Below are 13,542 nucleotides of genomic sequence, written 5' to 3' on the forward strand. Positions count from 1 at the left end.
AACATTTATAAAGCTACTAATTAGCAATCATTGAACATATGCCAAATAGTACTTAGGCGAGAAAATATTGATTTTGGTTAAATTGTTGCTCTTAAAGTTTGTCATTACATACAGTGTAGCATTGATCACGATGTAAAACAAAGATCTGTTATGTAATAATACAGTGAAAACTACACAAAAACATTTTCTTGTCTCCCAGGGGCCATATTTGCAATGCATTTTTGTTGAGCTTGCAACTTTTGTTGCAGAAAGCTAGACATAGGGATAGTGATCCGTCAGCGCTGGCGCTAACTTCTTAAAAGCTTTTTATTATGCGACCGCAAAAATTTTAATTTTTTGGTCGTATATTGCTATCACGTTGGCGTCGTCGTCTGCGTCGTCGCCGTCGTCCGAATACTTTTAGTTTTCGCACTCTAACTTTAGTAAAAGTGAATAGAAATCAATGAAATTTGAACACAAGGTTTATGACCACAAAAGGAAGGTTGGGATTGATTTTGGGAGTTTTGGTCCCAACATTTTAGGAATTAGGGGCCAAAAAGGGCCCAAATAAGCATTTTCTTGGTTTTCGCACTATAACTTTAGTTTAAGTGAATAGAAATCTATGAAATTTTGACACAAGGTTTATGACCACAAAAGGACAGTTGGGATTGATTTTGGGAGTTTTGGTTCCAACAGTTTAGGAATTAAGGGCCAAAAAGGGGCCCAAATAAGCAGTATTCTTGGTTTTCGCACAATAACTTAAGTATAAGTAAAAAGAAATCAATGAAATTTTTAACACAAGGTTTATGACCACAAAAGGAAGGTTGGGATTGATTTTTGGAGTTGAGGTCACAACAGTTTATGAATTAGGGGCCAAAAAGGGGCCCAAATAAGCAGTATTCTTGGTTTTCGCACAATAACTTAAGTATAAGTAAAAAGAAATCAATGAAATTTTAACACAAGGTTTATGACCACAAAAGGAAGGTTGGGATTGATTTTTGGAGTTGAGGTCACAACAGTTTATGAATTAGGGGCCAAAAAGGGGCCCAAATAAGCATTATTTTTGGTTTTTGCACCATAACTTTAGTATAAGTAAATAGAAATCTATGAAATTTAAACACAAGGTTTATGGCCATAAAAGGAAGGTTGGGTTTGATTTTGGGAGTTAAGGTCCTAACAGTTTGGGAATAAGGGGCCCAAAGGGTCCAAAATTGAAGTTTGTGTGATTTCATCAAAAATTGAATAATTGGGGTTCTTTGATATGCGGAATCTAACTATGTATGTAGATTCTTAATTTTTGGTCCCGTTTTCAAATTGGTCTACATTAAGGTCCAAAGGGTCCAAAATTAAACTTAGTTTGATTTTAACAAAAATTGAATCCTTGGGGTTCTTTGATATGCTGAATTTAAAAATGTACTTAGATTTTTAATTATTGGCCTAGTTTTCAAGTTGGTCCAAATGGGGGTCCAAAATTAAACTTTGTTTGATTTCATCAAAAATTGAATAAATGGGTTCTTTGATATGCCAAATCTAACTGTGTATGTAGATTCTTAATTTTTGGTCCAGTTTTCAAATTGGTCTACATTAAGGTCCAAAGGGTCCAAAATTAAACTAAGTTTGATTTTAACAAAAATTAAATTCTTGATATGCTTTATCTAAATATGTACTTTGATTTTTATACGACCGCAAAATTGGAAAAATTTTTCGTCGTATATTGCTATCACGTTGGCGTCGTCGTCTGCGTCGTCGTCGTCGTCGTCCGAATACTTTTAGTTTTCGCACTCTAACTTTAGTAAAAATCAATGGAAATCTATGAAATTTTAACACAAGGTTTATGACCACAAAAGGAAGGTTGGTATTGATTTTGGGAGTTTTGGTCCCAACATTTTAGGAATTAGGGACCAAAAAGGGCCCAAATAAGCATTTTCTTGGTTTTCGCACTATAACTTTAGTTTAAGTTAATAGAAATCTATGAAATTTTGACACAAGGTTTATGACCACAAAAGAACGGTTGGGATTGATTTTGGGAGTTTTGGTTTCAACAGTTTAGGAATTAGGGGCCAAAAAAGGGCCCAAATAAGCATTATTCTTGGTTTTCGCACAATAACTTTAGTTTAAGTAAATAGAAATCAATGAAATTTAAACACAATGTTAATGACTACAAAAGGAAGGTTGGTATTGATTTTGGGAGTTTAGGTCCCAACAGTTTAGGAATTAGGGGCCAAAAAGGGACCCAAATAAGCATTTTTCTTGGTTTTCGCACCATAACGTTAGTATAAGTAAATAGAAATCTATGAAATTTAAACACAAGGTTTATGACCATAAAAGGAAGGTTGGTATTGATTTTGGGAGTTTTGGTCCCAACAGAATAAGGGGCCCAAAGGGTCCAAAATTAAACTTTGTTTGATTTCATCAAAATTGAATAATTGGGGTTCTTTGATATGCCGAATCTAACTGTCATGACTGTGTATGTAGATTCTTAACTTTTGGTCCCATTTTCAAATTGGTCTACATTAAGGTCCAAAGGGTCCAAAATTAAACTTAGTTTGATTTTGACAAAAAATGAATCAGTTAGGTTCTTTGATATGCTGAATCTAAAAATGTACTTAGATTCTTGATTATTGGCCCAGTTTTCAAGTTGGTCCAAATCGGGGTCCAAAATTAAACTTTGTTTGATTTCATCAAAAATTGAATAAATGGGGTTCTTTGATATACCAAATCTAACTGTGTATGTAGATTCTTCATTTTTGGTCCTGTTTTCAAATTGGTCTACACTAAAGTCCAAAGGGTCCAAAATTAAACTTAGTCTGATTTTAACAAAAAATGAAATCTTGGGGTTCTTTGATATGCTGAATCCAAAAATGTACTTAGATTTTTTATTATGGGCCCAGTTTTCAAGTTGGTCCAAATCAGGATCTAAAATTATTATATTAAGTATTGTGCAATAGCAAGTCTTTTCAATTGCACAGTATTGCGCAATGCCAAGAAATATCTAATTGCACAATATTGTGAAATAGCAATTTTTTTTTTTAATTAGAGTTATCTTTCTTTGTCCAGAATAGTAAGCAAGAAATATCTAATTGCAAAATATTGTGCAATAGCAAGATTTTTTTTTAATTGGAGTTATCTTTCTTTGTCCAGAATCAACTTAAATCTTTGTTATATACAATATACAATGTATATTCACTTTTTACTACCAACTGATAAATTAAAATAATCTTTACCATTCAGTGATAACAAGCAGTTTTTTTACATCTTAATATTTTATGATGTATTTAAATGAGTAGTTATTGTTGCAAACTCCATTAGAAATTTTAATTGAGATTAGTTTTGGAATAAGGGAAAGGGGGATGTGATTAAAAAAATTGGGTTCAATTTTTCTCATTTGAAATTTCATAAATAAAAAAGAAAATTTCTTCAAACATTTTTTTGAGAGGATTAATATTCAACAGCATAGTGAATTGCTCTAAGAGAAAACAAAAATTTTAAGTTCATTAGAACACATTCATTCTGTGTCAGAAACCTATGCTGTGTCAACTATTTAATCACAATCCAAATTTAGAGCTGAATCCAGCTTGAATGTTGTGTCCATACTTGCCCCAACCGTTCAGGGTTCAACCTCTGCGGTCGTATAAAGCTACGCCCTGCAGAGCATCTGGTTTTAGAAGGTGGAAGACCTGGATGTTTCATACTTTGTATATAGATGCCTCATGTTACATGTCAGTCACATGTCCAATGTCCTTACCTTCAATTTCATGGTTCAGTGACTACTTGAAAAAAAAGCTAGTAATGTTAAATTCTCTCTTATTATAAGTAACAGGATAACTATATTTGCTATGTGCGTACCTTGCTAGGTCCTCATTCCCGTCAGACAGTTTTCACTTGACCTCGACCTCATTTCATGGATCAGTGAACAAGGTTAAGTTTTGGTGGTCAAGTCCATATCTCAGATACTATAAGCAATAGGACTAGTATATTCGGTGTATGGAGAGACTATTAGATGCACATGTCCAACTGGCAGGTGTCATCTGACCTTGACCTCATTTTCATGGTTCAGTGGTCAAAGTAAAGTTTTTGAGGTTTTTTTTTTTTTTTTCTAATACTATATGCAATAGGTCAACTATATTTGGTGTATGGAAATATTTAATGATCTATATGTCAGACGCTCAGGTTTTATTTGACCTTGACCTCAATTTTATGGTTCATTGCTCAGTGTTATGTTTTTGTGTTTTGGTCTGTTTTTCTTAAACTATAAGCAATAGGTCAACTTTATCTGTTGTATGGAAGAATTGTTAGCTGTACATGTGTGCCTGGCATGGTTCATCTGACCTTGGCCTCCTTTTCATGGTTCATTGGTCAATGCTTAGGTTTCTTGGTTAATGTTAAGTTTATGTAACATTTGTAATAAGGCTTTTATATTTAGGACTATCAACATTGTATCAATGATTAGTAAAGAAGGCGAGACATTTCAGCGTGTGCACTCTTGTCTATTAAAAATTCATTCTCTATGAGTTCTTTGCAATTTATTTGTTGAAGAAACTAGTGGCATTGTTTGTTTATAACAAAACACATTTTTCCAAAGTGAATGGATAAATACCTTATAGCAGTCCTTGTGTAAATTTTGTACTTTTTGATTGGTGATTGCTTGATGCCGTATCAGTACAAAAAAGGCTGTTGTGTTTACATGCATCTTTCCCCCCTAAATTTGATGTCCACTAACCTATGAACATGTTTTGAGGTTATATGTTATGGTTGATTTTTTTTTATAGAATACAGTAGAAGAATGGCTTCACTTATTACATCTAGAGCAGTACTGTAAAACCTTAACTAGTCAAGGCTATGCTGATATGGACAGTGTTACTGATATTAGTTGGGAAGATTTAGAAGAAATTGGAATTTCTAAGTTAGGTATGTCTTGTTTTTGATGATTGGTTTTGCTGTTATTTAATCATGTAGTGAAATCTTTCTGAAATTTGTTTTGTATGTGTGTTCTTCACATATGACATTTTTTGCAGCTGAGTTGACTTATTTATGAGCCTTTTGTAGGTAAAATGTACATCTGGCTTTCAGCTTGATAAATATTATGTTGAAAACAGTTGTATAAGTAACAGTAGAAACACAAAGGATATTGGGTGTCCATCCATGACACAAAGGCACAACAAACATACAACAAGCAAAGGAACAGTACTTTTATTGCTGTTTTTCATCTCAAAGTCACAGTGAGACCTCAACACAGAGTAAAAAAACTGCATATACCTCCGTTTCAAACCATTTAAAAGTTGTTTTAGTAATGAAATAAGTAGATGTGGTTTGATTGTACATGAGCCTTTTATCCAACAAAGACAAAAGAACAATGATGTAAGATACTATAGGTCACAATAGTAGCGATCTTCAACATTGAATAAAAACTGAAAAGTTTCCAGATGACAAAGAGTGAAACAATTTTTTGAAAATGAAATCCAACAGTCTGCTTTAAGCTAATAACATAAAACAACAGACAATTGTGACAGACAGTAACCAAAAACAGTGTTCATGTATTTATCAAAAAGGAGTTAGAATAATTCATTTAAATTGAGTATGCCATTACATGACCTTCAATGTTTAACATTAGTTTTGTGTTAGTTAATAGATAACAAAGTACTTGCATATATGTTTAAAATGCTATTGCATTTGAGTGTATTATCTACAAAATGTATTTGAATTCTGTCTCTTGGAAGATGTTTTTTTGAACTTGTAGTAATTAATTGTATTTGTTTGTTCTTTCTATATGATAAACAACCAAGTATTCATTAAAAAAGATGAGGAAGCAATGAGACAAATCTCCACCAAATGATAAAGAACATATATAGATCCTTACTTCACACACTTTCTTCAATTTCGCTGCAATGAGTTGACACTATTATTCTAGAGATAGTGTGATATCATTAATATTATTTTATTGCTATTTATAGGTCATCAGAAGAAAATAATGATAGCAGTGGATAGATTAAAAAGAGTTGTATCTAATGCTAAAAGACAATCCACTGTAGATGGCAAACGAGGATCGTCAGAAATTTTAGATCCACCACATAACAATATTTCAAATCGTCATTCTGGAGAGGCGATGTATAATCATCGACCTAGAAAATCTTCTTCAGGAGAAAGTTTGAACAATAGTGAACTAATGTATAATCATTCTCCTGCAAGGCAGAGAGGTAGTGATGGAAGCTTGGACTCTTGTTTTTTCCCAAACAGTCCTACAACCAAAGCATTTCAACCAGACGTTGTGGCAATCCAAGTTAAACGTAATCAGTCGTCACCTAATTCTTCTCTGACAAAAGATATGGCAGGCCAAACAATTACGTATCAATCTTTTCAGGGACCGTCTAGACGTTCGAATGAATTTGATCGTGATAGCACTCCAACAGAAGAAATTGACAATGGATATAGGGCTCCACTGCCTATGGCCCCTATTGTTCCTAAAGTTCTGAATAAGCCTAAGCCAGTTGCTAAGATTGTTGCGAAAGCTAAACGTTCAAGTAAAGAGTACTCGCCAGACTTTGAGGAGGCAGAAAAATTAAATGAGTATTTAGAAGATCATATTGAAAAATCTGTGATTACAGGAAATGGAGGATTTAAACGACAAAAAAGTGACCTTGGATCAGAGACTGTATATGATTCACCGAAACACTCCCCCTATAACTCTGGTCTAAATAACTCTATGTCTCAGTCTTGTCCACCAGGTGTCAACGGACCTCTTCATTCATCAACACCAATAAAGAAAGTCCCTCCTCCTCCCCCTCCCAAACGAAGTAATTCTATATCTAAACAGAGCCAATTAGAATATAGTAAACAAATATCTCTTGAGAATTCACCATATGCTGCAAGTGTGCCAAAAACTGGTAATAATTCACCCAAAACCATTGACAGTTATTATGTTCAAAATTCCAATAGAAATTCTGGAGGAAATTCACAGAACAATGTGAGTAATGTACCGCCAGTTAGTGTTTCTTCAAGTTCAGGGAATTTTCAGTATGCTGGTAGTATACCTAAATCAGCTGTTCCAAAGCTACAACCAAAACCGGTTATCTCAACAAAGCCTACTGTTTCCCCTAAACCTAAGAAATCAGTTAAAGTGGCTTCAGAGACAAATTCCTTTGCTAGTTGTGTACAAAGTCTGTCACAAAAGTTTGGCAGTAAATGTGGTGAGGTGATCAGTCCGGATGATATGGTTAATTCTGATGGAGAAGATTTCCCCCCACCTCCCCCACCAATAGCTATGGATATAATAACACCTAAACTTCATAATTATGGAATACCTAGTAAAGAGGATATGCATGGTGAGGAGTATAGACTCCAGTATCAGAGACAAGTCAGTGCAAATAGTGTACAAGGTTCCGAAACACGGACATCCACTAGTAGTGCTGTTCAGTCGATACGGACAAACCAAGGGAATGAGTCAGTGGCAAACATGTCAGACAATCATAGTGTTCATAACAATTCATTTTCTTCTCCAATATTAAGAAGTACCTCATTACGAACAAGTCCGAATAAGGAGTCACCAATTCTGTCTCACATGACAAAAGATTCTCATGTTGGGTCTCATGTGCCTGTCTCTTCTCATAACCACAATACATCATCATTTAGACGATATAATGGTAGTCTCAGTGATTCATCAACTACAATGAGGTCGGAAGATAATGTAGTGAAACATTTAAAAAGTGTCGGCTCACCTCAGATTAAACCAAAACCTAGACGAGAATTTTTAAATCAAGAAAATCATGCATCGGTAGGTGGACGAGAAAAAACACCACCATATGGAACTCTTAGACGTAATGATTCTACGTCAAGTCATGATTCTAATATATCAACTTCTAGTGTGGAATCTAATACCTTACCGTTTGCTAATGAAAATGTTGGAACAATTAAACAACGAGCACCTCCTGCTAAAACTTCTATAGTGCAAATTAATGAGGGTGAAAATGACCTCAATCCAGCCTTATTTACTCAGAGGTCTGAAACAATGACAGCATCTTTACAAAAAAGAGGTAAGCTGTTAAAAAATTTATCAATAAATGTTAGTGACAATCAAAAGAAAAAACCATGTGGTGAGAGGTACAAAAAGTATAAAGTTATGAAGAAACATCAAGATTTTAATGAAAATCTTTCATTAGAAGAGGGGGGTCCTGAACATGGAAACACATGAAATAAAAATTTCAAAAATGTTGCACAGAGAAAAAAAAAATCGGTAAAAACGAAGCATGAGAAATAAAATTGTAAATATTAAGGAATTGATACTTGAAGTTTTATACTCAGTTGTTCTTGGAGATCAGGCAATCACAATTAATGGACGACCACAGTACCTTTGAATGTCCGCAAGTTGCATCTGATTTGAAAAAAAAATATTATTGATAGCAATTTATATCCTGGGAACTTATAATTCAAAACAAACTCGGGGGACTGACTTTGAATTTAGTCCCGGTTTACTATTTATAATGAAATGCGGGATAAGCACGAGAAATTAAGAGTACTGGCACGAAACACAGAAAATAAATAAGGGGAAACACGTAGCAAGCATATGGAACCAAACATGAGAAAACAAGAAATTAAACGTCAAAGTACGAAAACACGTTAAACAAAAAGGCTGAAAACATTGCATGAAAATAACCCTTTACCACCCTCTTAGGAATAACCTCTTTTATAAAAGTATGTTCATAAAAAGTTAACATTTTTCTGAAAAAGACCTGTTATAATGACACAAATGATCTGCTGATAGAGATAACTACTGTAAAATGTTATAGGCTTCAGTGGTTATCTCTTTCTCTTAAAGTATTTCATACCATTTAAGGAATCTGTTGCCATAAGATCTAGCATAAACTACTAGTTTGTTATTTGAAACAATTTGTTACACAACTTCAGTTAAGTTTGGACTTTCAGAGTATATAGTGTATTTTCGAAAGATGTCTATTGTTATAAAATTGTGATAGAAGTAAACTCATTTTGCAGTCTCATTCAGGGACATTGCTTATGTGCAAAATTGCTTTTCACTTATTTTAATTATCAGTAAAATATACTACTGATAAAAACTTAGAGATACCAATAAAATCAGACAATGCATTGATTGTTTTATTTATCAAAAGCTTTTGAGGGAATGCTAGGCTTTCACAAGATTAAAACAAAACATAGTTCAAACCTACTTTATTTTTTACAGATGTCATTCATGAACAAACAGGAGGTAATGGTGTAAAGAAGAAGTAAGTAATTCATGTTTTCTTTTTTTTAAAGTTTTCTATTCAGGATCCTGTTTCCTATACGTAAAGAACTACTATATCATACATAAAGATCAATAGATCTACACACAGTTTCCTTGCAAAACTGAAATTTTTACCACCGTAAAATGGATGGATATTTTTTTTTGTTCCAACATGTTGTATATACAGATGCTACGAGAGAGCAATGTCTTTTACATAGATTAGAAGTTTAATTTGCAAGTTAAGGTTTTCCTGTCCAACATGTTTAAAGAGACATAACATTTCAAATACAACAAATTGAGGTCTGTAAAAATAAGATGTAATATGATTGCAAATGAGAAAACTTCAAATTTAGGTTGACTTACAACCTTCAACATAGAGCAAAATATTATTGTATGGTATTCATGGGGTATTGCATTAGAATCTGTAAAAGTACAATGTAATATAATTGCCAATGGGACGCGTTCACAACTAAACATTAAAGGACTAAGATGTCAACAGGTTAATGTACATGCAGCCTTTAACATTGAACAAGATATTACCATATGATATAACAAACATTTCTTTGTGTAGTTTTACTATCATCAAATGGACAAAAAAACATAGATGACCAATGACCCCTGTCCAAAAAAAAACTTCTCTTTCTAGCCTCCCACATTCTTTAAAATGGATAGGGGCCCTGAGATGACAAAAAGAAATACAATATAATAGAGATAACCAATGCCCTAATTTATGCAACAGTGTTGCAGGAATTAAGCAAAAACTCAAGTTCTTTGGAAATGGCTTGACTTATCAGATCAGAACTTTGCTTGATTTTGGAGTTTCTGTTGATGTTATTATGCTATTGTTAAACATAAAACTATTTTCTTGAAAATCTTATCAAAAAGATGGTTCTTGCATATTTCATCTTTGTTTGTGTTGACTTCATATTACAAAGAATAAATGATGAACTCTATGCTATGTTGAAAGAAGCTATATTCAATGTATGACCTTAATATTAACCTAAACTCTGTTGATGTTATTATGATATAGTTAAATATGAAACTATTTTCCTTAAAATCTTATCAGATGGTTCTTGCATGTTTCACCTCTGAATGTGTTGGCTTTCTTATAATAAATTTTCAAGAATATAATCTTAAAGATTTTGTATTGTGTTTTACAGTTCAGAAGATGTTCTGACGGATATTGACTTCATGTTACAAGGATTAACTGATGAACTTGATGCTATGTTAGAGGATGAAGCTTTATGTAATGGATGACCTCAATATTAACCTTAGTGTCACATGTCATCAGTACTGGTTCCTTGTCTCACCTGTGCTTATCTCTTCATTGGGTGCTTTACAGATTCCTACCTCCTAATCAAGTAGTTTTATGGTCCTGTTGTCTACAGTAAAAGAGAAACAAGATAGAAAAAGAGTGTGATATGTGTTAAAATATCATAGGCCAAAGTAGTTGACATAATATCAGTGACGGAAACACATCATAACATCAGTGACCACAGTATATATCAGTGACCACAGTATATGTCAGTGACGGTCAATGAGTGACCACAGCATATAATATACTATCAATAACATCAATAACAACAAGAGAATTGAAAAGAAATCTGGAGTTAATGAACCATACATAACATTACATTATATAATGGGTATCTCAATGAAAATTTTAATTTCAAGGTGCTGAACATATTCATGTTTAAATCCTTTAAAAGACATCACAGATTTCTTTCATAGAAGCCTTGTTTTAATGACATAAGTTAAGATCAGACATTGTACAACTTTTGATTGTGTTCATTTTAGTCACTATCTTGCCTTGGACAATTTGATCGTAGAAACTGTGATTTGTACTATGTAAATGAGTTTTGTGATGTATGACCATTAATTTTCTGGTAGTTAGATAATGTAGTGATCATATTTTAGAGCAGATTTCTTATTTTACAGTTTGTATGTTGATCTGAAATATTATTATAACAAGGTGCTCCCTTATATTTAAAACTCTTATAACGTTGGAAAGATCTGTTTCTATTTTTGCAGATTAGCTACTTTTAGACATTGGATAATTCTTCATAGCGTTTAAGTTAATTCTAATGTCAATTTTAGAAAAAGACAATATCCAAGACTATGTTTTTTTTTATGAAATCTAATGTTTGAAACAAGTCTAAGGTACGAAATATTATATTGGCAATTACAGCCTATTACTGAAATGTAATACATAGGCGGATCCAGGGGCCCCCCCCCCCCCCCTTTCGTTGGAAAAATTTGGTTGATTATATAGGGAATCATTGAAGCATGACTGAAGCGGCCCCCCTTTAGGTCAGTCAGTGGGCCCCCCCTTAGGAAAAGTTCTGGATCTGCCACTGTAATAATTGTGCTTAGCATATATCTGAACTTACATACTTGAATTAGAGACGGACCCTAATGTCTTACTTTGTGCAATCCTGATCAACAATAATAACTTAATGAATATCTGACACTTGTAAATGAATTATAAAAATTGTTATTACACTCACTTTCAAAAGTAATGTTGCTGTTTAAGTAAATGTTATAATGAATACATATTGTTTGTTTTATTCAACAATAAGCACAGTACCATATAAAACATAATAACAAATTTGATGATTTAAATTTTTCAGGATTTCTTTTCCTTCATGCTTAGCAAATTCTATTTTGAACACGTTTATTCTTTCTTAACGTGTACAAATTCCTCACCATTTTTTAAACTTCAAGGAAATTCCAACAATACCTCAAAACAAATCCTGCTTAACCAAATCTTGACGGAAGATTTAATATTTATCAATGGGGAAAAAGATATATGTAACACATTATATAATGTTGCAACGTAGCATATTCTTCAGTGCCAATTTTAACACACAATAATGACTTTTTTAAGAAATTTTGTTGTGCTTCTAATTTTAGCTAACTTACCAGGGTAAGTGAAAAGCTATGAAAAGTTATGTACGGTCTTAGATGAAATTATTTGGATATTCAACTAGTTGTGAGAATTTCATAAATAAAGTTATTAAAAAAAAAACATGATAGGAATTTTACAGATAGATTTTATGAGATTTGTTTGCTTGTACTCGAGTGCCTGTTAATTTTCTACCTCTTTGATACTTTATTTCAAGGGAGGTAATTCAATACAAATACTATTGTGATATGTGGTTGTGTGATAATTTTCTGACAGCTTTTTGTATTATTAGATTGTAAAATACTTCATACATGCACTGTATATTTGAACAGTCAAGCCTTAAAGTAGGAAAAAATCATAGTATTATAATATATATATATGTTCTTGTAGGTTGTCACATGTCTTCAGTTGTCTAAAGGGCCCTCCTTGGTCCATAGTATCAATTAGGGAAAGTTTAATTATTCTTTGACCTCTTAATATCTTTGATGGTATATGAAAATATTTGTTTTGGTCTAATTGGATAAGATGGAAATCAAATGCAGGGAAAATAAAGATATAATTCTTCTGTCCTATTCTAAGAAGTAATTGTATGTTACACATGATTATCTAAAGCAAAGAATTTCAATCATTGATCGCCTGAATAGAAAATTATCTTTCTTTTAGAATTTAGTTTTCGATTTTTTGTAGAATGAAAGAAGGATAATTTTAGTATTCTCGATTCACACTATCTATATATGTTTAAAAAAAAACCAACATATAAATGGTTGTGACTACTGTGTACTTTCTGACTTATATACATTTTTAAAGTAATATATTTATCAAGGAAAGCTGGTAACAACTTTTAGGTATGGTCTTTCTCATTGAAAATTTAACAATCTTTCAGTGATATTATATTCTGTAAGGATATAAATTATTTTGGATCATTCAGCATTTTCTGTAAAATTAATAACGGACTTTTAAGTCCTCTTTCTTGTACCTTTTAAACTGTAAATACCAATTATTAACCAACTAAGTACATAATGGCCAAAAATGACTGGTTATTAAAAATAACATATTTTCTGTAATGGCCCTGTTTTTTGTCGAGCCTGCAACTTTTGTTGCAGAAAGCTCGACATAGGGATAGTGATCCGGCGGCGGCGGCGGCGGCTACGGCGGCTACGGCGGCGGCGTTAGCTAACTTCTTAAAAGCTTTATATTTTAGAAGTTAGAAGACCTGTATGCTTCATACTTTGTATATGGATGCCTCATGTTACGAACTTTCCGTCAGTCACATGTCCAATGTCCTTGACCTCATTTTCATGGTTCAGTGACTACTTGAAAAAAAAGTTCAGATTTTTTGTAATGTTCATTTCTCTCTTATTATAAGTAATTGGATAACTATATTTGGTATGTGCGTACCTTGCAAGGTCTTCATGCCCGTCAGACA

At 32.9% G+C, this 13,542-nt stretch overlaps 1 protein-coding gene across 2 annotated transcripts in view; it reads left to right on the plus strand.

Moving 5' to 3' along the window:
• LOC143046161 (uncharacterized) overlaps positions 1-13,190 on the plus strand; it is an 82,599-nt gene extending 69,409 nt beyond the window's left edge. For both annotated transcript variants that reach the window (XM_076219188.1, XM_076219189.1), the window contains exons 17-20: positions 4,749-4,887; positions 5,931-8,006; positions 9,170-9,212; positions 10,372-13,190. In XM_076219188.1, the coding sequence (XP_076075303.1) occupies positions 4,749-4,887; positions 5,931-8,006; positions 9,170-9,212; positions 10,372-10,468 (2,355 nt within the window). In that variant the 3' untranslated portion in view covers positions 10,469-13,190. The remainder of the gene's footprint in view (positions 1-4,748; positions 4,888-5,930; positions 8,007-9,169; positions 9,213-10,371) is intronic.
• The last annotated feature ends 352 nt before the right edge of the window (positions 13,191-13,542 follow it).

The sequence above is a fragment of the Mytilus galloprovincialis genome, chromosome 9 (assembly GCF_965363235.1).
Source record: "Mytilus galloprovincialis chromosome 9, xbMytGall1.hap1.1, whole genome shotgun sequence".
NCBI lineage: Eukaryota > Metazoa > Mollusca > Bivalvia > Mytilida > Mytilidae > Mytilus > Mytilus galloprovincialis.